The 25,694-nt window shown below is 41.4% G+C and overlaps 2 protein-coding genes across 2 annotated transcripts in view; both read left to right on the forward strand.

Annotated features, from left to right (window-relative positions):
- Positions 1–5,985, forward strand: part of LOC120020688 (collagen alpha-1(XVIII) chain-like) — a 37,010-nt gene extending 31,025 nt beyond the window's left edge. Inside the window, exons 33-42 of the mRNA XM_038964395.1 lie at positions 1,875–1,900; positions 2,193–2,291; positions 2,466–2,601; positions 2,773–2,837; positions 3,034–3,162; positions 3,273–3,365; positions 3,701–3,769; positions 3,885–4,082; positions 4,283–4,398; positions 4,544–5,985. Of these exons, the coding sequence (XP_038820323.1) occupies positions 1,875–1,900; positions 2,193–2,291; positions 2,466–2,601; positions 2,773–2,837; positions 3,034–3,162; positions 3,273–3,365; positions 3,701–3,769; positions 3,885–4,082; positions 4,283–4,398; positions 4,544–4,760 (1,148 nt within the window). The 3' untranslated portion in view covers positions 4,761–5,985. The remainder of the gene's footprint in view (positions 1–1,874; positions 1,901–2,192; positions 2,292–2,465; positions 2,602–2,772; positions 2,838–3,033; positions 3,163–3,272; positions 3,366–3,700; positions 3,770–3,884; positions 4,083–4,282; positions 4,399–4,543) is intronic.
- A 2,068-nt stretch (positions 5,986–8,053) lies between these two features.
- The window catches only part of LOC120020326 (TGF-beta receptor type-1-like), a 90,931-nt gene continuing 73,290 nt past the window's right edge, over positions 8,054–25,694 (forward strand). The window contains exon 1 of the mRNA XM_038963902.1: positions 8,054–8,236. Within this exon, the coding sequence (XP_038819830.1) occupies positions 8,167–8,236 (70 nt within the window). The 5' untranslated portion in view covers positions 8,054–8,166. The remainder of the gene's footprint in view (positions 8,237–25,694) is intronic.

A 25,694-nucleotide genomic window follows, 5' to 3' on the forward strand; every position in this document is an offset into this window, starting at 1 on the left:
ATATGTTTGCAACAGACGACAATTAACCTTTCACGAACCTCAACCCCGTATCCGGGATCACCCCCCACCCCCCCCACACTGATTAGCATCGCTAGCATAGCGTCACAATTAAATAGTAGCATCTAAATATCATTAAATCACAAGTCCAAGACACCAAATGAAAGATACAGATCTTGTGAATAAAGCCACCATTTCAGATTTTTAAAATGTTTTACAGGGAAGACAAAATATGTAAATCTATTAGCTAACCACGTTAGCAAAAGACACCACTTTTCTAACTCCATCAGTTTCTTACTCCATCAGGTGCTATCACCAATTCGGCCAAATAAAGATATTGATAGCCACTAACCAAGAAAAAACCTCATCAGATGACAGTCTGATAACATATTTATTGTATAGGATAGGTTTTGTTAGAAAAATGTGCATATTTCAGGTAGAAATCATAGTTTACAATTGCACCCACCATCACAACTCGACTAGAATAAATACAGAGAGCAACGTGTATTACCTAATTACTAATCATAAAACATTTCTTAAAAATACACAGCGTACAGCAATGGAAAGACACAGATCTTGTGAATTCAGACAATATTTCAGATGTTCTAAGTGTTTTACAGCGAAAACACAATAAATCGTTATATTAGCATACCACATGTGCAAACGTTACCCGAGCATTGATTCAAGCCAAAGAGAGCGATAACGTAATCATCGCCAAAATATATTAATTTTTTCACTAACCTTCTCAGAATTCTTCCGATGACACTCCTGTAACATCATATTACAACATACATATAGAGTTTGTTCGAAAATGTGCATATTTAGCCACAAAAAAACGTGGTTATACAATGACAATACTAGCAAAACTAGCCTGAAAATGTCGGGCGCCATTTTGGACAGTGATCTGGCGTAATGAATAACTAATCGTAAACTTTACTAAAAAATATAGGGTGGACAGCAATCGAAAGACAAATTAGTTCTTAATGCAATCGCTGAATTACATTTCTAAAATTATCCTTACTGTGCAATACAGGGTTCGCCAAGCGAAGCTATACCAAAAAAAATGGCGGAATATGCGTTTAAAATTTTTCGACAGAACAACGATTTATCATCTTAAATATTTCTTACTATGAGGTGATCTTCCATCAGAATCTTGGGCAATGTATCCTTTCTTGGGTCTAATCTTCTTTTGGTCGAAAGATGTCCTCTTGTCCGTCGAAATGCCCACTAACGTTCGACCGGTACTGGAAACGTGCCCGGCGCTTCAAAGTGCATCACAAAGAAATGCCTCAAAATCGCACTAAACGGATATAAATTGCTATAAAACGGTTTAAATTAACTACCTTATGATGTTTTTAACACCTATAACGAGTAAAAACATGACCGGCGATATATAAGTGGCTAAACCAAAGCTTGGAAAGAGAGCCAGTCCGACGTCCTTCGTGCGTCAGGCGCAGCAGGAAAAGAAAGCCACTTCCGCCTTGTGCTCTTTTATACAGGCCCTGATTGCGCAATCGACTCCATTCAAATTGTCACCTCTTACTGACATATAGAGGAAGGCGTGGGCAGTGTTTGTATCCTCATAGGATTCACAGGGACTTTAAAACTGACCTGGGACCAGTGGCCAAGATTTCTGAAATCTCACTCCATATCAGGAAAAGTGCTGTAGAATGAGTTCTGTTCCACTCAGAGACATAATTCAAACGGCTATAGAAACTAGAGAGTGTTTTCTATCCAATAATAACAATAATATGCATATTGTACGAGCAAGAATTGAGTACTAGGCAGTTTAATCTGTAGAGCAAATTATGCTAATGCGAAACAGCACCCCCTATAGTGGCAAGAAGTTTTAACTAAGATGTCTTCTCCCTCCTTAGATGATGTTCTTCCAGAAGGCTTTGTGGTGAGTCTTTTCCCTTAAGTTCTCTAAGGAACATTTACCGGTTCAACTCTCAAATACTGTATAAGTAGTGGAAATGTATGTTATGTAAAACTCTTATGCATGTCATAGGGCGGCAGGTAGGCTAATGGTTAAGAACGTTGGACAGTAACCGAAAGGTTGCTAGTGCAAATCCCCGAGCCAACTAGGTCAAGAACTCTGTCGATGTTCCCTTGATTGCTTCTGCAAGTCGCTGTGGATAATGACTCAAATGTAAATGTAATAGTCTGATTCAGCCAAACTGTGTGTTCCTCAGGGAGAAAAAGGGGACATGGGCTATGAAGGAATGAAAGGAGAGAAGGGTGACGCTGGGTTGCCTGGCCCACCAGGTCTTCCTGGGAGATCAGGCCTTGTGGTGAGTAATTCCAGGCTTTTTTTTACCTTGTATACATTTACCTTGACTACAAACTGTAGTCAAGCTAAATAGAAAAGACACTAATTTCCATACATGATAAAGCTTTTACTTTTGTATGTTACATTTGTATGTAAATATGTGTCTCTGGCCATTTTGTATACGCTTTATACGTAGGGGCCAAAAGGTGAGTCCATTGTTGGCGCCCCTGGTCATCCTGGAGCTCCTGGTGAACCAGGGGTTCCTGGCATTGGACGACCAGGCACTCGGGGGCCCCCTGGCCCTGCTGGACCACCCCCGGTCTACGCCTCAGGTAGCTGTGCACTGTGTGCTCGCTAAAATACAACATCTTAAACTAAGCCTTGCTGTCATGCTTTAGTTTAGGGTGAGTTCCAAGTTCATGTATTTAATAAAATACACAAATGTATGTTTAGTAGACCTACAATACACTGCTATACTTTTGTATGACTGTTCTATTTTTCAGCTGTGAGTATTCCTGGCCCACCTGGGCCTCCTGGTCCTCCTGGGATTACTGGCTATGAAAATCTGGTAAGACAACCAGTAGGGTACTTCCTTATATACTCACCAAGTCAACATAGGTAAACACACAGGGAAATGTGTGTATGTGTTTTTGTGTACTGACTTGTGTGTGAGTTTGCGTGTGCACTATACAGTTCTCACATTGCCACCATGGATTTGTCTGTTGTCTATGATTCAGTGTGAACTTCCTCTCTTCTCACCCCAGGTGACCACATACAGGAACACCATCACTCTGATGAGGGAGAGCCACCGTGCTGCAGAGGGATCCATGGCATACGCCTCAGACAAGGGAGAACTCTACGTTAGAGCCAGAGATGGCTGGCGCAAGGTTCAGGTACTGTATGCCGTTACAGTCCCACAATCCCACAGTTACTTAAAAGCCTTTGGCATAGATAATGAGATGTTGCCTGTGCTTATTCAGTGATGAGTGTCCTGTCTCTCCAGCTTGGTGAGCTGATCCCTTTCCCAGCAGGGACCCCATCCTCCGCATTGTCCCAGGCCCTGAGCAGACCAGATCGCAGCAGACCACACAGGCAGGTACTGTGGCTACAGTAACACAGCACCCACTGTTGTTACACTGCACACTACATCTGGGGCGTGCTTATATTTGTCCTGCTACACGCAAGTGCGTAATGGAAATGTTAGTTTTTTTGCATATCCAAACAGCGTCCCTGGAGCAATTAGGGTTAAGTGCCTTGCTCAAGTGCACAGCAACAGATGTGTCACCTTGTCGGCTCTGATAACCTTTCGGTTACTGGCCCAGCGCTCTAACCTAGGTGCTACCTGCCACTCTTCAGTCTATTATCAATGTTTTATTTAGGATTTCTTTACTCATGGCGTGTAAATCTTTGCTTGTGTCTCTGTTTTTTTAGGAACTAGTTGGAACTAGCTACATGCCCAACTATAATGTCCTACCTCATATAGTACACTCAGTACCGGGGGTAAGACTTCATTTTCATAATCAATATGCTATGGGTTTATACCTCTGTTGCACATTGTCACCATGGACTTGCTTGAGCTGTGTTGTCTAAGTCCATTGACTTTTTTCTTCCTCAGCTGCACCTGGTGGCCCTAAACGCTCCGTTCTCTGGGGACATGCGTGGCATCCGGGGGGCAGATTTCCAGTGCTACCAGCAGGCCCGCGCCATTGGCCTCACCGCTACCTACAGAGCCTTCATGTCCTCACACCTCCAGGACCTGGCAACCATCGTCAAGAAGGGAGATCGCTACAGCATGCCCGTCATCAACCTCAAGGTACAGTTGTTCTCTCTTATGACAACTAAAACACAAACAATGGACTGATAGGTCCTTCGTTTTTTGGTTATGATGTGGTAAGACAGTTGTACTAATCTCATTAAGGTATAGTCATATTTTTCTAAATGAAATATTTCCTTCAGTGAAACTACAGGAAGTGTGTGACTGTAAATGTGCCTTTAATCGTATCTTTTCCACAGGGAGAGGTGCTCTATGGCAGCTGGATGAACATCTTCTCTGGGAATGGAGGTGTGTTGGACCCATCAATCCCCATCTACTCCTTTGACGGACGGAACGTCATGACGGACCCCGCTTGGTTAGTGACCAGCTTTGGCTGACCCCTTAAAAGACATACAACATAGTTGAACCCTGGTTTAAGTCACTCTGGAAACGAGTGTCTCTAAATGTAAAATGTCATAGGTCTGTGTTTAACTCTTTGTGTGCGTTGTCTGTGAACGCAGGCCTCAGAAGCTGGTGTGGCATGGCTCCAGCACGGTGGGCATCCGTATGACCACTAACTACTGCGAGGCGTGGCGGGCGGGTGACATGGCAGTGACGGGCCAGGCCTCTCTCCTCCAAACGGGCAGACTGCTGGGCCAACACACCCGCAGCTGCTCTAACCGCTTCGTAGTGCTGTGTATCGAGAACAGCTACATTGACCACAGAAGGTCTAATTAACCTCAACACACACATCTAGTATACACACTCTCTCATACACACACACAAAACTAGATCTCATTCATGTTTTCATGAAGAGCATGTAAAACTAAGCTATTGACGCATGTTCAAGCAAATCCAGTACACACAAGCAAACACACACACATCTCTCATTGACAGCAAAGTGGACCACACAATAAACTAACTAACTCCCCACACACATACACACACACACACACACGTCTCCTATTAACAAAGAGCAGCTATGTGCTGGACCACAAGAGGCACTTTTACACTATTTCATACTGACCACAGATGAAACTCCCCCCACTTCATTCACCTCTCATTATTAACCTCCCATCAACACAGCATCACCGCTTTGCACCCTAATGTACGTTTTCCTGTCCCTTTAAGAAAAGTGTAAATATATTGTAAATTGCTTCCTGTCAAAAGTACTGCATAACTACAATTCACTCTGTGTTTAAATTGACTGAAGAAGGAATGCCAAAGAACTGGTAATCAGCAACCAACCGACTAACACACGGTTTCTGCTGAAGTAGTCATTAACACATCTTTTTGTTGTTGGTTTGCTCAATTTAGTCTTATTCTTAAGTGCCCAGTAGAGTAGTTTGCATAGAGACAACAACAGTTCTAACCTTTTGTGGATTACTGTATCAGTCCCCAAAACAATATGATGATATGATGAAATTAGGACGACTGGTCTTTTCTGTTTTTCTGTGATATCCAAGTATTTTATTATACATTTTTGTTTTCAGACAAGGGAACCTTTTTTTCCTCTTTAGGCCTTGAAGTCATTTCGATGCACTGTGAGTTGATTTGAATAGTTTGGGATGTTTCCATAGCCATGAAGGCTTTTTGTCTGTGAAAAATGTTAAGGGTTTTTCTGTTGCGAGTGATAACTTTTTAAGTTTAATTCGATTTTATTTATACTGTAACAGCACATCATCTTAAATCTAGCAAAACATAGGTTCACTTTCAAATGAAATGAAATTGAAACACTGCACGTGCTATCTAACCTGAAAGTTATTTTTGTACGGTATTCTACTAATTGACTAACTGTAGATGTACTTTCAACAAATATATAATCAAGAGCTAGATATTTTAATGGCTGGGGAAATGATAGGAACGGTAACAACTCTTGTAGCTCAAAGTATTTTTATATGTTGATTAATTTCACAGATGTGATAGGTTATTTTTTTAGTCAGGAAGATTGTCTTTTTTAAATTGGAAAGAAAAAGTTTGACTGTCATTCAGAGAAATACAATGTTTGTACTCATTGACTGGTGCTCAGTGAATAAATGTTTTTTTTTTTTTAAGACTCTGTTATTACTGTTATGTGTAGTTCTGCAACACAAAATCAATTACATTTTATCTTGTAGGTAAATAAACGCAGTTAAACCAAATGGGCACTAGGTGGTAGCAAACCATGTCACTACCGATTGTTCTGTTGAAAGTGGGCCTAGGACGTGAACATCATTAAGAATAAAAAACCTCAGCATAATTTGATATTAGCGTTCATACAGCTTCTTAATTATGGTTGGGGACATTTAAGAAATATTTCTGGTTTGTTATCAAATCTGTCTCGCTGGATTACTCTGACTAGGTGTTTCTTACAGTGTATGTGCAATGATACAACTCTTCCGTGTTTCTCCTTGAAATTATTAATCGACCAAAGTCATTTTAATCATATTGATTTTAATGATCTTTTGTAAACAAGGTTCTCAATGTTTCATTGTTTCCCTGATTCTAAAACCTAGATGTTTGCAGTACACAGTGCTGCTTTGTACATACATCATTGTCCTCCAGACAAAGCAGCAGTTCTGTGAGACCCTTTATGAAGGACAGGATGCACTTTTGAGTTTAAAATAAAATCTATTAAATGAAAATAAAGGTTTTTGTTCATACGGAAAGAGGGAAGGGCAATATAAAACTTAGTAACATCCCCCTCAAGTTGGATCTTTCATCCCTCATAATATCTATTTTTCCCATAGTAATCATGTCAGGTTCAATAAGTGCATTGGCTTGTAGTCAGAGGGAGCTTATGTTATTTCACCTGTGACAAAGGAGGCCAGTTTCATGCAACACGGCAGTGTGTTTGTTTTCTCCATCATTACAGGCCTCTCTCAGGTTGTTAATGGGATGTTCACGTCTTGTCCCTACAGGTAGATCCAGAGTCCTGTGTTCATGACCATCTGCCTTCACTGTGCTCTGTGTCATTACAGAACCTGTGTGTGTATGTGTGGAGACAATTTATACTCCCACCTGTCACCTGCCCTTGTGTTACTTTGCACCCCGCCACCCAAGACACCTGTCCAAGGCATTGACAAACTACAACAAACAGGGGATAATGTGCTCTCCCTGTAGACTATCTACCGTACCACCACAGTCTTCTCATTATCAAAGCAGAGCACAACACAGCTCAGTCTCCTACATAAATGCATAACAGAGAAACTCTAGTTATTATATCACCCACCTAACCATAACATTCACCATTTTATCCTGTAACTCTGTTGGTGGGATGAAAGTAAGCCAGGGAATAGTTTTTCAAATTCAGTGTTATTGATGAAGTGGTGCTAATTTAAATCTTGAATGAATGGAAGACTGTGAATGGGTTTAAACTTAGAAAGCCTAGTGACTCCAAATAGTGACGTGCTGTTTGTTTGCACCTCCCCAGCAAGGTCTGTTTTTCTGTCACGCTAAAGGCTCTGTTTACTCAGCAGTCAAACAAACAGAGAACTGTGTTGGTCAACTAAAAAGGGCAGCATTCCATGTTGATCCCCCTGTGTTTGGGACAGGAGGGCCTGGGGGCAATTTGGTGCATTGCGTCCAGTGTATGCTGGACCGCCAGGACAAGGCCTGTTGGCAAATAGACCAGATACTAGAGAGAATGTGGATCAATACAACCAGTGGTAGGAGTGGATGGGAGTAATACAATTTCGAAGTCTTGAAGTAATTGACATAAATGAAATGTATGCTGCGTATTCATAGGCTACGTGCTTAGATATATTTATATAATACATTTTCAAGCTGATCTGATCAATAGGCTACCAATGGGCTAAGGGTTTTAATGTCATCAATGTGACTGGATAATTATACATAATCTTTCTATAGGAATAGGCTACTCACTATTGAAATTATTTAGACTAATGGATATGATGGGGTTGGGCATCTATGCCTGACATGTAAATAGCGGTGGATGGATAGGCATGCGTTGTACGTGGCTACAAAATGGAATCAAATCAGGGTGGGTAATGAGAGAGGGGTTAGGGGTGTCCCATGTGGGCGGGGTATTTTCGCGTTGTTGGCCAATCACACAAAAAAAAATTCTCCAAGCAAAGACTACAGAAGTTGATTGCGAGAAATTGCCGATTGACCAACAGCAAGTCCAGAGTAATTCCGTGCGACAATGGATACAATGCGCTCTTATTTAACATGTTGGGTCCTGTTTCTTGGAGCGGGAATTCAGATATCCATCGGTAAGTGATTCGGTGACTGCCGTATATGGCTTTAGATACAGAATTGTGATTCTCAAGTTACATTTTCACACTTGTTTTTTGTTTTCAAGAATAGTGTTTTCAAAGATGGCGCAGGTCAGGGGTATGCGAGCTGTCAGGAATGTTTATTGTTAAGCGTATGGCCAGACGAGAGGGGGAGCGAGAATAAAAAGTCACACGAAAATGGCCTCAGTTGCCTGTAGTTTAGGACTTAGGCGGTGCCATGGTCAGACATTTATGTCCCGTTGTGTTGAAGTGGTTCATAGCCTATGTTGTCGAGCAAAAGAGAGAAACTCGACAATTGATTTCTTTCGGTAGCCTACTTTGTCAATTTTTGCCACGGCAAATTCATTTTTTGTCCAGAATAATTGTTTATCGTGGCTTTCTTGTGTTTTGAGTCGGGGGACAAGCAAAGCTGTAAACGTGGCAGTTTTATATTTGCTACAATGTGATACAAGTGCTAGATAATTATGGAATAGCGATAACTACAATTGTCGAATAAACAAAGTAGAAGACCTTAGTCCGAAGACCACATTATGATCTAAAAGGTCGCTAATTTGCCGATTGAAGCGCATTGATTAGTACTCACGTGTGTAGTGTAAATGAAGATACGCTGTTACATTGTTAATTACTGACTACCCAACGACACGTTTACCAGATAAACATCGTATGGACCGTTTGCTACAGAAAATGGGAGCCGTAGTTAGCTATCAATTAAAACAATGTGTTGCTGATAACTGATAACAATGAATTATTAGGCTACTAAACATTCAACGCGCGTGCTGATGTATCCGTGAATGCTGGAGTCGCATGCAGCCGACGTTGACATTAACCCGCGAGTTGTCCTAGGCAACATAGTTTTGGCAGCTTCTCTGTTGAAGCTCTGAGAGCAAAAATACATTGTAACACAGTATCATTATCGCCATGTCTTATTTGAAAAACGTACAGGGACGGATTTGTGTTTATAAAGGATGGATAGATGTAGCCTAGAGATGAGTCAAGGTCATAGTTAATGAAGCCACAACGTTTTTACTCCAATTCGAGATGCAGTTTAGATAAAAGGGTAAATCCCATTCAGGGAGCACGCTTCTTGACACAAAGCATCCCATCTGTACGGGGAACGGTGATGCGCTTCATGAGTCCACTCTGATAGGCAGAGCTGAAAGATGCTCATCCACACCCTCATACCTTCAATGTACAGAGCACAGCCTATTCTCCAGCACTAGCATCCCTATGGAGTATCTCTTGGTATAGATGACTAGAGGAGAGAAAAGCAGGGATATGATCAGAAACATGTTCTAGTTTTCTGCTATAATGTCATATGGTTAGGTCTCATTTCATCCATGTATATCAGTGTACTGTGCAGAGATGTGGATAGGTCTGTGAGTGCCATTTTGGAAATGACATATAGGCTATATGTCATTTCTATAATGTCACGTACAAACCTATAGCCTACCATGGGGAATAAACCATCAGAGCCAATCCACAATGTGTACAAACACCATTGTCACTTCAGAGTGATGGGGTTCTGTGAACCAATTGAAATGTCACATCAATTCATACAGCCAACGTTTAGGTAATTTGTCAACCAATAATTCACATAAACAAAGTCTTTGAGTGAAAGCTTTTTCTCCACATATTGAATAAAAACTCTCGGCCAGCACTTAAATACATATACGTTCAAAAGTTTGGGGTCACTTAGAAATGTCCTTCTTCTTGAAAGAAAAGCACTTTTTTTTTTTGTCCATTAAAATAACATCAAATTGATCAGAAATACAGTGTAGACTTTGTTAATGTTGTAAATGACTATTGTAGCTGGAAACGGCTGATTTCTATATGGAATATCTACAGTTGAAGTCGGAAGTTTACATACACTTAGGTTGGAGTCATTAACTCGTTTTTCAACCACTCCACAAATTTCTTGTTAACAAACTATAGTTTTGGCAAGTCGTTTAGGATATCTACTTTGTGCATGACACAGGTCAGTTTTCCAACAATTGTTTCCAGAATTGTTTATAATTCACTGTATCACAGTTCCAGTGGGTCAGAAGTTTACATACACTAAGTTGACTGCCTTTTAATAACAGCTTGGAAAATTCCAGAAAATGATGTCATGGCTTTAGAAGCTTCTGATAGGCTAATTGACATAATTTGAGTCAATTGGATGTGTACCTGTGGATATATTAAGGCCTACCTTCAAACTCAGTGCCTCTTTGCTTGACATCATGGGAAAATCAAAAGAAATCAACCAAGACTTCAGATTTTTTTTTAGATCTATAAGTCTGGTTCATCCTTGAGAGCAATTTCCAAACACCTGAAGGTACCACGTTCATATGTATAAACACCATGGGGCCACACAGCTGTCATTCCGCTTAGGAAGGAGACCCGTTCTGTCTCCTAGAGTTGAACATACTTTGGTGCAAATCAATCCCAGAAAAACAACAAAGGACCTTGTGAAGGTGCTGGAGGAAACGGGTACAAAAGTATCTATATCCACAGTAAATCGAGTCCTATTTTGACATGGGCCTGAAAGGCCGCTTAGCAAGGAAGAAGCCACTGCTCCAAAACCGACATAAAAATGCCAGACTGCGGTTTGCAACTGCACATGGGGACTAAGATTGTACCTTTTGGAGAAATGTCCTCTGGTCTGATGAAACAAAAATAGAACTGTTTGGCCATAATGCCCATCATTTTGTTTGGAGGAAAAAGGGGGAGGCTTGCAAGCTGAAGAACACCATCCCAACCGTGAAGCATGGGGGTGGCAGCATCATGTTGTGGGGGTGCTTTGCTGCAGGAGGGACTGGTGCACATCTCAAGACATCAGTCAGGAAGTTAAAGCTTGGTCGCAAATGGGTCTTCCAAATGGACCATGACCCTAAGCATACTTCCATAGTTGTGGAAAATGGCTTAAGAACAACAAAGTCAAGATATTGGAGTGGCCATCCATAGGCTAGATGGAGATTCTATTTCCTATATGAGTGGGTGAAGCGTTCTGATTCAATGCAGGTACTAGGCATATACAGACCACATAAAAAGCCTATCCCACTATCTGACATAAAGCAGTGCCCCGTCCCCACTGGTCAGACACTTCTTTAGCAGAGCAATGGCAGCGATACTCCACCCCCCACCCCCCCATTTCACTGGTAGGCTGAGAAGAAACCCTGTGTCCCTTTCCACATTAGATTATTAAATGTATCACTGTACTGGATAAAACATTTTATCCCTGCAGCATACCGCCCTGCATCCCACTGTTGGCTTGCCTCTGAAGCTGAGCACGGTTGGCCCTGCTTGGTCCCTAGATGGGTGACCAGATACTGCTGGAAGTGGTGTTGAAGGGCCAGTAGGAGGCAATCTTTCCTCTGGTCTGAAAGTAGTGATTGGGGACATTGCCTGGTATAGTGTGCCGTCTTTCGGATGGGACGTTAAACGGGTGTCCTGATTCTGTGCTTAATAAAGATCCCATGGCACTTATCGTAAGAGTAGGGGTGTTAACCTCGTTGTGCTGGCTGAATTCCCAAGCTGGCCCTCATACCGTCATGTAAATGAAAATGTGTTCTGTCAATTTAGTTGGTAAAATAAGTGTGTATATAGATAGTAGCTGTCAAAAGTTTGGACACCTACTCATTCAAGGTTTTTCTTTATTTTTAGTGAAGACATCACAACTTTGAAATAACACATGGAATCATGTAGTAACCAAAAGGTGTTAAACAAATAAAAAATATGGTTTATTTTAGATTCTTCAAATTTGCCAACCTTTGCCTTTGACAGCTTTGCACACTCTTTGCATTCTCTCAACCAGCTTCAAGAGGTAGTCACCTAGCATGCTTTTCCAACAGTCTTGGAGTTCCCACATGCTGAGCACTTGTTGGTTTCTTTTCCTTCACTCTGCGGTCCAACTCATCCCAAACCATCTCAATTTGGTTGAGGTCGGGTGACTGTGGTGTCCAGGTCATCTGATGCAGCACTCATCACTCACCTTCCTGGTCAAATAGCCCTTACACATCCTGAAGGTGTGTTTTGGGTCATTGTTCTGTTGAAAAACAAATGATAGTCCCACTAAGCACAAACCAGATGGGATGGCGTATCACTGCAGAATACTGTGGTAGCCATGCTGGTTAAGTGTGCCTTATTCTAAATAAATCACTGACTGTGTCACCAGCAAAGCACCCCCACACCATCACACCTCCTTCTCTATGCTTCATGGTGGGAACCACACATGCGGAGATCATGCGTTCAACTACTCTGCATCTCACAAAGACACGGCGGTTGGAACCAAAAATATCTAATTTGGTCCTAAGACCACTTCCACCGGTCTAATGTCCATTGCTCGTGTTTCTTGGTCTAAGCAAGTACGTTCTTCGTATTGGTGTCCTTTAGTAGTGGTTTCTTTCCAGCAATTTGACCATGAAGGCCTGATTCACGCAGTCTCCTCTGAACAGTTGATGTTGATGTCTTACTTGAACTCTGAAGCATTTATTTGGGCTGCAATCTGAGGTACAGTTAACGCTAATGAACTTATCCTCTGCAGCAGCGGTAACTCTGGGTCTTCCTTTCCTGTGGTGGTCCTCATGAAAGCCAGTTTCATCATAGCGCTTGATGGTTTTTTGCGACTGAAATTTTCCGTATTGTCGGACCTTCATGTCTTAAAGTAACGGACTGTCATTTCTCTTGGCTTATTTGAGCTGTTCTTGTAATATAATAATATGGACTTGGTCTTTTATCAAATAGAGCTATCTTTTGTATACCACCCCTACCATGTCACAACACAACGGATTGGCTCAAATGCATTCAGAAAGAAAGAAATTCCACATTTTACTTTTATCAAGGCACACCTGTTAATTGAAATGTTGTTTAACACTTTCTTTGGTTACTACATGATTCCATGTGGGTTATTTCCTAGTTTTGAGGTCTTCACTATTATTCTACAATGCAGAAAATAGTAAAATATAAAGGAAAACCCTGGAAATGAGTAGGTGTCAACTTGACTGTTACTGTATAAATAAATATTTTTACTTTCACTGTCTATAAATATTCAAAAAGAGTGAAGGACAGGTTAGTTTGACACTGATACTGTTTTTCAGGCGCTGTGCTCTAGTTTCTCTCTGTTCAATGGCTTTGGTCTCTTGAGGAAAAAAACATGTCATAGTATTGCATATTCAGGTTTTATTCTCTGTATATAGAACTACCTTGAGCACAGTAGTAGGGTAATAGGTAGGCTAATAGTAATAAGGGCGGCAGGTCGTATAGTGGTTAAGAGCATTGGGCCAGTAACCAAAATGTCGCTTGTTCAACTCTGAGCCGACAAGGTGGAAAAATGTGCCTTTCTGCCCATGAGCAAGGCAGCTAACCCCCAACAACAACTCCTCCCTGGGTGCTGATCATTTACAAAGACCTGAGTTTGCAGGCAGACTTACTGGTACTTCCTAAATGACACCATATTCCCTATAGCCCTCCAATTTTGAATCTGGACCTCGAAGCCAGTTCCACTGCTCCCTAATTTATATAATGTGTCATTACATACCTATTTGAAGGTTTGTGTCGCATTTGAATCACTTTTGCACCGCCCTAAACCTGATCTTCAGAAGTAAACAGCGGCTTTTGAGAGTCATGATAGCTTGCAGTGATGAAGCAAAAAATGACTAGGTATCCACCCCTACCCTGTCCCTTTCTTGTTTTTAAACGGTGAGAGAAGTACTACACCTGGTGGAGAGAGGCTGTAAGACAGAATTAGTTGCTTTATGCGTGCTGTACGTTACGCCATGACACGTCACGATGTAACGTACAGCGTCGGAGGGGTCTGTTTTTTTTCAACTTTTCTCCAATACTATAGAGCAATTACCACGTCAATCAACGCTTGAATAGAAACGTAGTTCACACCCCAGATTTTGATGTCAACACAGTCGCTACAGTCCCATTAGTTTTCTTTTCAGCCTCGTGGTTGCGCACATTTGTACGGAATGGGGTTAGCGTACGTTAGGCCTATAAGAAGTTAAACTGACAAATGTTATCGAGTTTTACATGTTCAAACTAGTGTACAAGTACCTTACCCCTCCTTGACAATATGGTGTAGGCCTACATAATCTATTGTTGACATTTTTGGATTCCACAGTCACATAACAAAAATATAATTTTACCCTTGAGCAAAGCAATTTATATGAATTATAGATTAATATGAATTAGATGTCGACCAATTTATGATTTTTCAATGCCGATACCGATGCCGACTATTGGAGGACCAAAAAAACCCGATACCAATTAATCGGTCTTATTTTATTTGTAATAATGACAATTACAACAATACTGAATGAACACTTATTTTAACTTAATATAATACATCAATAAAATCAATTTAGCCTCAAATAAACAATGAAACATGTTCAATTTGGTTTAAATAATGCAAAAACAAAGTTTTGGAGAAGAAAGTAAAAGTGCAATATGTGCCATGTAAGAAAGCTAACATTTAAGTTCCTTGCTCAGAACATGAGAACATATGAAAGCTGGTGGTTCCTTTTAACATGAGTCTTCAATATTCCCAGGTAAAACGTTTTAGGTTGTAGTTATTATAGGACTATTTCTCTCTCTACGATTTGTATTTCATATATCTTTGCCTATTGGATGTTCTTATAGGCACTTTAGTATTGCCAGTGTAGCAGTATAGCTTCCGTCCCTCTCCTCGCCACTACCTAGGCTCGAACCAGGAACACATCGACAACAGCCACCCTCGAAGCAGCGTTACCCATGCAGAGCAAGGGGAACAACTACTCCAAGTCTCAGAGCGAGTGACGTTTGAAACGCTATTAGCGCGCACCCCGCTAACTAGCTAGCCATTTCACATCGGTTACACCAGCCTAATCTCGGGAGTTGATAGGCTTGAAGTCATAAACAGCTCAATGCTTGAAGCATTGCGATGAGCTGCTGGCAAAACGCACGAAAGTGCTGGTTGAATGAATGCTTACGAGCCTGCTGGTGCCTACCATCGCTCAGTCAGACTGCTCTATCAAATATCAAATCATAGACTTAATTATAACATAATAACACACAGAAATACGAGCCTTAGGTCATTAATATGGTCGAATCTGGAAACTATCATCACGAAAACAAAACATTTATTCTTTCAGTGAATAACGGAACCGTTCCGTATTTTATCTAACGGGTGGCATCCATAAGTCTAAATATTCCTGTTACATTGCACAACCTTCAATGTTATGTCATAATTACGTAAAATTCTGGCAAATTAGTTCGCAATGAGCCAGGTGGCCCAAACTGTTGCATATACCCTGACTCTGCATGCAATGAACGCAAGAGAAGTGACACAGTTTCACCTGGTTAATATTGCCTGCTAACCTGGTTTTCTTTTAGCTAAATATGCAGGTTTAAAAATATATACTTCTGTGTATTGATTTTAAGAAAGGCATTAATGTTTATGGTTAGGTACACGTTAGAGCAACGACAGTCCTGTTTCGCGAATGCGCACCGCACCAATTATATGCAACGCATGACACGCTAGATAAACTAGTAATATCCTCAACCATGTATAGTTATCTTATCAATCATAATCACTAGTTAAGTTTAATGCTAGCTAGCAACTTACCTTGGCTTCTTACTGCATCCGCGTAACAGGCAGGCTCCTCGTGGAGTGCAATGTAAGGCAGGTGGTTAGAGCGTTGGACAAGTTAACCGTAAGGTTGCAAGATTGGATCCCCGAGCTGACAAGGTAAAAATCTGTCGTTCTGCCCCTGAACAAGGTAGTTAACCCACCGTTCCTAGGCCATAATTGAAAATAAGAATGTGTTCTTAACTGACTTGCCTAGTTAAATAAAAGGTGTAAAAAAAAAAAAAACGATTGTTATGGAAACTTGAAACCGGACATTCCGATTTAATCGGTCGACCTCTAATATGAATTCAGGAGCAGATAAGGATATTTCGAGATTCATGCAATGCAATGACTGAGCTAGAAGCAAAACAATAATACTTATGAAGCCATTGTTTTCTACAGAAACTACTGTCCAAGGGTGGTCTAACGTTTTGGCTCGAGAACAGGGCTCCAGACTCACAATTTCCCACAAACTTTTTCAGTTGGTGGCAACAGCCCATGATTTGGTGGCACACACAACATTTTAGTAATCTTTTAAAAGCAGGGGTTTAACTGGAGAACAATGTGTTTTTTGGGGGGTTTTCACACAATTTAAAATCAATGTAGTTATCACAAAGCTACCACTAACAGATCCCGATCATCATAAAGGGAAATGCAAATTAAACCAATACCTAACGAAACAATGCTGTAATGTTAGTAGAAGGAGAAAAAGGCAAATATCTTAGCGACTTTATTAACCGTAGCTGTAATACACGAGGGAGAGAGAGAGGCTCAAAGCAGAGCCGCAGCTCAAAAGTGAGTGACAAGGGGAGCAGGGAGGGTGCGAGAGATGGTAACCAAGTCGACTTGCGCTGGTAGACAAACGTATTTCTAGTTATTGATCATCCTATCTGATTACATGGTTCTTGTCTTGACTGCATCAAACCGAGAGAAGCTAGTTAACTAGCAAATGTTAGCCAGGCTAATTGAGACTACATACAGTGGGGAGAACAAGTATGAGACACTGCCGATTTTGCAGGTTTTCCAGGTTTTCCTACTTACAAAGCATGTAGAGGTCTGTAATTTTTATCATAGGTACACTTCAACTGTGAGAGACGGAATCTAAAACAAAAATCCAGAAAATCACATTGTGCAGGTCTACAATTTTATCCCTGATGTCCTTACACAGCTCTCTGGTCTTGGCCATTGTGGAGAGGTTGGAGTCTGTTTGAGTGTGTGGACAGGTGTCTTTTTTCAGGTAACGAGTTCAAACAGGTGCAGTTAATACAGGTAATGAGTGGAGAACAGGAGGGCTTCTTAAAGAAAAACTAACAGGTCTGTGAGAGCCGGAATTCTTACTGGTTGGTAGGTGATCAAATACTTATGTCATGCAATAAAATGCAAATTAATTACTTAAAAATCATACAATGTGATCTTCTGGATTTTTGTTTTAGATTCTGTCTCTCACAGTTGAAGTGTACCTATGATAAAAATTACAGACCTCTACATGCTTTGTAAGTAGGAAAACCTGCAAAATCGGCAGTGTATCAAATACTTGTTCTCCCCACTGTATAAATAGTAAAGTACAGACCCCCCCCCCCCCCCCCCCAAAAAAAAAAAAAAACCTAAGTAGTACTTCAAAGTATTTGTACTTAGTTATTTTACACCACTGGCTGTTTTGTGATTTTTCAGAGCACTTCAATTTATATGATTTGCAATGAATGGTGTGGGTGTATGAGTGTGTGGCAATACACCCCTGAAGGCATACTGATCCAGCTCCAAAATCAATCTAGGTTTGTGTTAAATTAGGCAATCTGTGTACTAGCATCAGCTAGTCCGAGTAAGCTCACACATACTGAATTACTCTGAGGTCCCTAAAGTCATGAATGGGCAGAGAACAGGTCACGACCAGAGCGGTCACCCGAAACATCTGCTTTAGTCAGGGCTCGCCTGTCTCACACACACACACACACACACACACACACACACACACACACACACACACATCTGTTGAGGACAAAAGAGCTGCAATCAGGGTGATGGAGCAGAGCAGCAGGGCCGAGCTGGGACTTGACTACGGAGATGACTGTAGAGCGGTCAGCTATAGCGTCAGCTAGTGCTAATCGGCTGTACCTGGAGCAAAACTCTAGTATTTTTCATCCTGTAACTTGTTCGCCATCTTCTTTTTAAATAGTGAGTCAACATGTTAACACTTATTTCCATGACTGATCATAACTCATTTTCTTGTGTAGTGAGCAATATGTTTGGAACATCAAATCACAATACCTATAGAATCGCTATACATATCACATTGGCACCTTAGTATCGTGATAATATTGTATCGTGAGGTCCCTTGCAATTTCCAGCCCTAGTCATCAGTGTGGTTGGGTATTCTTGATTGTCACCTCTGAATCAAAGATGATGGCGTTTGGAGGTTAGGACTTGAGGGTATAGGTTGGTATGTCCTTTGTTAGAAGACCGGAATAGACTGGTTGGTTGTTTAGCAACAAAACAGACGTAGATTGTTGACAACATGTAAACATTTGTCTCCAATGTTTATTGAAAACATTAAATACATTTGCACAATTGCACTTGATGTCTCTCAAATACATCGCTACAGTTGTTGGTTAGCTAACTAGCTGTTTTTATTTTTTTGCCTTATTAGAATAGACATCAGTCAAAACACCTCTAAACAAGACATGGTGTCAAGATGAAACGAGCCACCTATGATTCCCTACATGGCAGCTTGTCATTGTTGGTCGATTCCAGTCATCTGCCCCATTTGACGCGTACACATTTGTTTTTGTGACGTTGTCAGCCTGTCTAATATGGGCTGTTTTTTGAAGAGTAAAGTAAATGGGATGTTGTGATACTAGGCAGGTCAGATGTCCTGTTCTGTCTATATTCCCCTCCCCCTCTCGATCCCTGACTGACCCGTAGCCCTGTTGAAAAGAGTTCCTCTCTCCCCAGAGACCAGGCTTTAGAGGGGACGTGGACGAGGGGTGACAGAATACTTCCAGCGAGTATTAAACCGCTCAGCTTGTAGTTCAGTGGCGTTATGGTGTGTGTGTGAGAAAGAGGACTCAGGATGCAGTGTAAGGCAATGGAGTTAACATATATTACACACGTAGGTTACTCAGAGCTGTGTTTCCCCTATATTTATTCAGCAACATTAGCCCACTGTAGGGCTGGGCGATATATCAGATTAATTTGAGTGTATGTTTTTGCGCGATATTCCAAATGCCAATATCGCAAGAATCAATGTTTTGTTATTTCTGTTTTTATGAGTGTTTATGTCCGCTTGTTCTCCATGTTGCATTTTGGCCCTAACAAAGGGAGTCGTTGTCCCAAATGCGGGAAGGCAGGCAACATGCTTAGGTCAAAAATAGGCCCATAGAAATGCATTGGCCTTTGTTATCCTGTATGATTTACACACACACCAAGCCTCTGCCTTTCACGCCAACAAAGTTGAGAGATCACATCTTCCTCTCTGACAAGCAGTTTCAACTCACTATTTGAGGTTTGGTCCAACAGTATCGGTCATATGAACACCAAAACACATTGAGACATTTTACTGTAATAGAGAAGCTCACTTTTCTAACAATATCCTTTTTATGTTTCAACTACTTAAATTGCATGCAGAGCAGACACTACAAAAACGAGAGTATCAATGAACATTGATTCTCGAAAATGACTGAGAAATATAGTTGTCCCTTTGATTTCAACATCTGAACAAAGTGGACAGACTAACATGTTTTTCAAACAGTTGGAGACAGAGTGAGTTCATAACAGTTCAACCTTGTTTGCTAGCAAATACACTGAACAAAAATATAAACCAACCAGTCAAAAATATAAACCTTTGCGTAGAGTTGAATGTGGCCTGTGGAATGTTGTCCCACTCCTCTTCAATGGCTTTGTGAAGTTGTTGGATATTGGCGGGACCTGGAACACTCTGTTGTACACGTCAATCCAGAGCATCCCAAACATGTTCAATGGGTGACATTAGGGCTGGGCGATAAATCAATATCAATAATTAGAGGTAATTACTTCCCTCCAATAACGATATAAAAACGTTTAGATTAATTTTCGATAATGCCGATATAGAATAATTAGGTACAGCAGTCCATATCACTTCTGACGCAGCAGGAACGCGTGGAGAAGTGACAATATGCACGTGGAGAGGTATATGCCCACTAAAAACCACTTAGCACATTGAGTGATGGAGTAGCCACTATTAACCATGAAAAATGAGTGATGTAGGCAAAAACAGTGGCAGTGATAGCCATGGCGAAGGAGCAGAAGATACGAATTACAACAAAGAAATTATTGATAAAAAGGGTTAAACTGTTTCAGTAATTTGGATGTGGTTTGGCTTTTTGAAGTCCGACAAAGAGCAGAGCAATGTTCGGTGCAAATTGTGCCGTGGACAGGTGGCTACGAAGTCTGGTAATACAATAAACCTTTTTCAACATCTGAAGCAAAATCACTCTTTGGAACATGCAGGAAGTTTGAGTTTGTGCCGCAGTATTGATAAACGCCCCTCAAGCACCAGCCAATCTAGGGATGTTTGCCCGAAGCAGTCAACACTGACAGCGTTTATGCCCTACAAGCAAACATCGAAAAGACAAAGACATCACAAATGCTATTATGCATTGCATTGCTAAGGACATGCTAACAATTAGCACAGTCGAAAAGGAAGGTTTCAAGTGGTTTATCAATTTAATTGACCCCAGGTCACAAACATGGAACAATTTTTCCTCAAGTATAATTTTATGTGTAGCTCACATAATATATATTTTTTAACCTTTATTTAACTAGGCAAGTCAGTTAAGAACAACATCTTATTTACAATGATGGCCAATCAGGGAACAGTGGGTTAACTGCCTTGTTCAGGGGATTTTTACCTTGTCAGCTCAGGGATTCGATCTAGCAACCTTTCGGTTACTGGCCCAACGCTCTATACCACGGTTTGTTTTGGCATTCTTGAGTTTGAAGCAGATATGCACCTTTTTAAACATTATTTGATTAATATTGTGATAATTATTGTTATCGAGTGAAAAAATATATAGATATCGTGATAATGTTTTTGCCATATCGCCCAGCCCTAGGTGACATGTCTGGTGAGAATGCAGGCCATGGAAGAACTGGGACATTTTCAACTTCCAGGAATTGTGTACAGATCCTTGCGACATGGGGCCGTGCATCATCTTGCTGAAACATGAGGTGATGGCGGCGGATGAATGGCACAGCAATGGGGCTCAGGATCTCTTCATGGTATCTCTGTGCATTCAAATTGCAATCAATAAAATGCAATTGTGTTCGTTGTGGCTGTAGCTTATGCCTGCCAATACCATAACCCCATCGCCACCATGGGGCAGTCTGTTCCCAATGTTGAAATCAGCAAACCACTCATCTACACGCCATACACATGGTCTGCGGTTGTGAGGCCGGTTGGAAGTACTACCAAATTCTTTAAATCAACAGTGGAGGTGGCTTGTGGTAGATAAATTAACATTCAATTCTCTGGCAACAGCTCTGGTGGAAATTCCTGCCCCTCAACTTAAGACATCTGTGGTGCTGTAGAAGCTGTAGAAGTCATCATGTTCCAGTGGGGCTGTCAATCATCCTCTATAGCTTCTGGAAGGTTCTGTTCCTGCATCCTGGCAGGCCTTGCTCTCTCTGGCTAGGGGGCAGGGTAGTGGGGACACAGAAACCTGTGTCGGCGATGCCAGTGTTGCAGCCAACGGTGCTGATGGGCTGATACTGTTAGTCCTTAGGGCTGCTGTTGGTCAGTCAAGTCATGCAGCACCCCCCCAGGAGCACTGAGTAGGCCTATCCTCCCCCCAGAGCCTTATGTATGCATCCAGAATATGAGAAGGAAGCGAACGAGAGATGGAGAGAGGTTTGAGACAGTCAAGGCTACTGTCTGAGGGGAAAGGAACAGGCATTCATCCGCTCCACTCATTCCCTTTAGCTCTCCAAGGTCTCTTCTGCTGAGCACGGTATTACAGTGGCCATACTGATGAGCTTTTCCAACGAGTGCTATGAATACACCTCTAAGAGAACTGTTTTTGTTTATTTGTCCTGTTCTTTATTTGGTTGTCTCTATTCTGCTGTGTTCTCCTCATGACTTCAAGGGCAGGTTGTGTAACCTGTACACAGCCTCAGTACAGTGCCCAGTACATGTTTTCTCTCTCTAGATTGTAAAAGTATAGTTCTGCCTTGGATTTGTTTATTTTCATTCCATCAATGGCTGACCCCATTCAGTCAATTGTTTGGTCGATAGGCTGTTGGTCAACCAAGATTATTTTAGTCGCGCAGTGGCTATATATACAGTGTATATATGAGATGGCGCCGGTGGAGATGGCTGCCGTTTTCCGGGCTCCTAACCAATTGTGCTATTGTTTTTTTCGCCTTATTTGTAACTTATTTTGTACATAATGTTTCTACCACCATCTCTTATGACCGAAAAGAGCTTCTGGATATCAGGAAAGCGATTACTGGACAAATATTTTTTTCTTTAACGAGTCAGACACGAAGGATTTACTTCAGACACCCGACTAGGCCCAAATCCCTGTCATTCGCATGAAGAAGAGACAGATATCGGGGACGTAGGTCTGGGTGCCTTGTAAGGATCCAACTGCGAGTGAGTAATCCCCCTCTGCACGTTGGCTAATAGGACTGACAGTAATCGTTGGATAACAAAATGGATGAGCTCCGATTTTAAGACCCCTATCAATGGGACATTAACATGTCTATGACAGGGGTTCCGCTAGCGGCACCCCGTTCCGCTAGCGGAACCCCTCGCCAACAGCCAATGAAATAGCAGGGCGCCAAATACAAATCAACAGAAATCTCATAAATCTAATTCCTCAAACATACAAGTATTAGGCACCATTTTAAAGATACAATTCTCATTAATCCAGCCACAGTGTCTGATTTCAAAAATGCTTTACAACGAAAGCTCCACAGTAAAACCCAGCCATTTTTCCGGCCAAAGAGAAGGCACAAATAGAGATAAAATTAATCACTAACCTTTGATCTTCATCAGATGACACTCATAGGACTTCATGTTACACAATACATGTATGTTTTGTTCGATAAAGTGCATATTTATATCCAAAATTCTAATTTTACATTGGTGTGTTATGTTCAGTAGTTCAAAATCATGATATGATTTTGCAGAGAGCCACATGAATTCACAGAAATACTCATAATAAATGTTGATAAATTCAAGTGTTATGCATGGAACTTTAGATACACTTCTCTTTAATGCAACCGCTGTGTCAGATTTTTTAAAAACTTTACGGAAAAAGCATAAATGAGAACGGCGCTCAGAAACCAGCCAGAGAAATATCCGCCATGTTGGGTAGTCAACATTATTCATATATAAATATTCACTTACCTTTTGATGATCTTCATCAGAATGCACTCCCAGGAATCGCAGTTCCACAATAAATGCTTGTTTTGTTCAATAATGTCCATCATTTATGTCCATTTATGTCCAATAGCTTCTTTTGTTAGGGCGTTTGGTAAACAAATCCAAAAGCGCGATCTGGTCCATTCAGACGAAACGTTCAAATAGTTATATTACAGGTCGAAGAAACTTGTCAAACTAAGTATAGAATCAATCTTTAGGATGTTTTTATCATAAAAGTTCAATACTGTTCCAACCGGAGAATTCCATTGTCTGTAGAGAAGCAATGGAACGAGAGCTAACTCAAGTGAAAGCGCGTGACTGAGAACGAGGCTGTAGGCAGACCCCTTAGTAAAACAGCTCCCATCCGGCCCCCTTCACATGAGAAGCCTGAAACCACGTTCTAAAGATGGTTGACATCTAGTGGAAGCCTTAGGAAGTGAAAATTAACCCATATCCCACTGTGTATTCGATAGGAGTGAGTTCAAAAACTACAAACCTCAGATTTCCCATTTCCTGTTTGGATTTTTTCTCAGGTTTTTGCCTACCGTATGAGTTCTGTTATACTCAGACATCATTCAAACCGTTTTAGAAACTTCAGAGTGTTTTCTATCCAATACTAATAATAATATGCATATATTAGCATCTGGGACTGAGTAGGAGGCAGTTCACTTAGTTTGACAAGTTTCTTTGACCTGTAATAACTTTTTGAAGTTTTCGTCCGACGTTCGGCTGGACCTGCACGAGCGTTTGGATTTGTGTACTAAACGCGCTAACAAAAGTAGCTACTTGGACATAAATGATGGACATTACCGAACAAAACAAACATTTCTTGTGCGAGTCCTGGGAGTGCATTCCGACGAAGATCAGCAAAAGTAAGTGAAGATTTTTAATGCTTTTTATGAGTTTTGTTGACTGCACAATTTGGCGGGTAACTGTATGGCTTCCTTTTGTGGCTGAACGCTGTTCTCAGATTATTGAATATTGTGCTTTTGCTGTAAAGATTTTTTAAATCTGACAGCGGTTGCATTAAGAACAAGTGTATCTTTAATTCTATGTAAAACATGTATCTTTCATCAAAGTTTATGATGAGTATTTATGTTATTTGACGTGGCTCTGCAATTTCTCCGGATATTGGAGCCATTTCTGAACATGGCGCCAATGTAAACCGAGATTTTGAATATAAATATTAACTTAATCGAACAAAACATATACAGTGGGGAGAACAAGTTTTTGATATACTGCCGATATTGCAGGTTTTCCTACTTACAAAGCATGTAGAGGTCTGTAATTATTATCATAGGTACACTTCAACTGTGAGAGACGGAATCTAAAACAAAAATCCAGAAAATCACATTGTATGATTTTTAAGTAATTAATTTGCATTTTATTGCATGACATCAAATACTTATACATCAGAAAAGCAGAACTTAATATTTGGTACAGAAACCTTTGTTTGCAATTACAGAGATCATACGTTTCCTGTAGTTCTTGACCAGGTTTGCACACACTGCAGCAGGGATTTTGGCCCACTCCTCCATACAGACCTTCTCCAGATCCTTCAGGTTTCGGGGCTGTCGCTGGGCAATACGGACTTTCAGCTCCCTCCAAAGATTTTCTATTGGGTTCAGGTCTGGAGACTGGCTAGGCCACTCCAGGACCTTGAGATGCTTCTTACGGAGCCACTCCTTAGTTGCCCTGGCTGTGTGTTTTGGGGTCGTTGTCATGCTGGAAGACCCAGCCACGACCCACCTTCAATGCTCTTACTGAGGGAAGGAGTTGTTGGCCAAGATCTCGCGATACATGGCCCCATCCATCCTCCCCTCAATACGGTGCAGTCGTCCTGTCCCCTTTGCAGAAAAGCATCCCCAAAGAATGATGTTTCCACCTCCATGCTTCACGGTTGGGATGGTGTTCTTGGGGTTGTACTCATCCTTCTTCTTCCTCCAAACACGGCGAGTGGAGTTTAGACCAAAAAGCTCTATTTGTCTCATCAGACCACATGACCTTCTCCCATTCCTCCTTTGGATCATCCAGATGGTCATTAGCAAACTTCAGACGGGCCTGGACATGCGCTGGCTTGAGCAGGGGGACCTTGCGTGCGCTGCAGGATTTTAATCCATGACGGCGGAGTGTGTTTCTAATGGTTTTCTTTGAGACTGTGGTCCCAGCTCTCTTCAGGTCATTGACCAGGTCCTGCCGTGTAGTTCTGGGCTGATCCCTCACCTTCCTCATGATCATTGATGCCCCACGAGGTGAGATCTTGCATGGAGCCCCAGACCGAGGGTGATTGACCGTCATCTTGAACTTCTTCCATTTTCTAATAATTGCGCCAACAGTTGTTGCCTTCTCACCAAGCTGCTTGCCTATTGTCCTGTAGCCCATCCCAGCCTTGTGCAGGTCTACAATTTTATCCCTGATGTCCTTACACAGCTCTCTGGTCTTGGCCA

Source organism: Salvelinus namaycush, chromosome 25 (assembly GCF_016432855.1).
Source record: "Salvelinus namaycush isolate Seneca chromosome 25, SaNama_1.0, whole genome shotgun sequence".
NCBI lineage: Eukaryota > Metazoa > Chordata > Actinopteri > Salmoniformes > Salmonidae > Salvelinus > Salvelinus namaycush.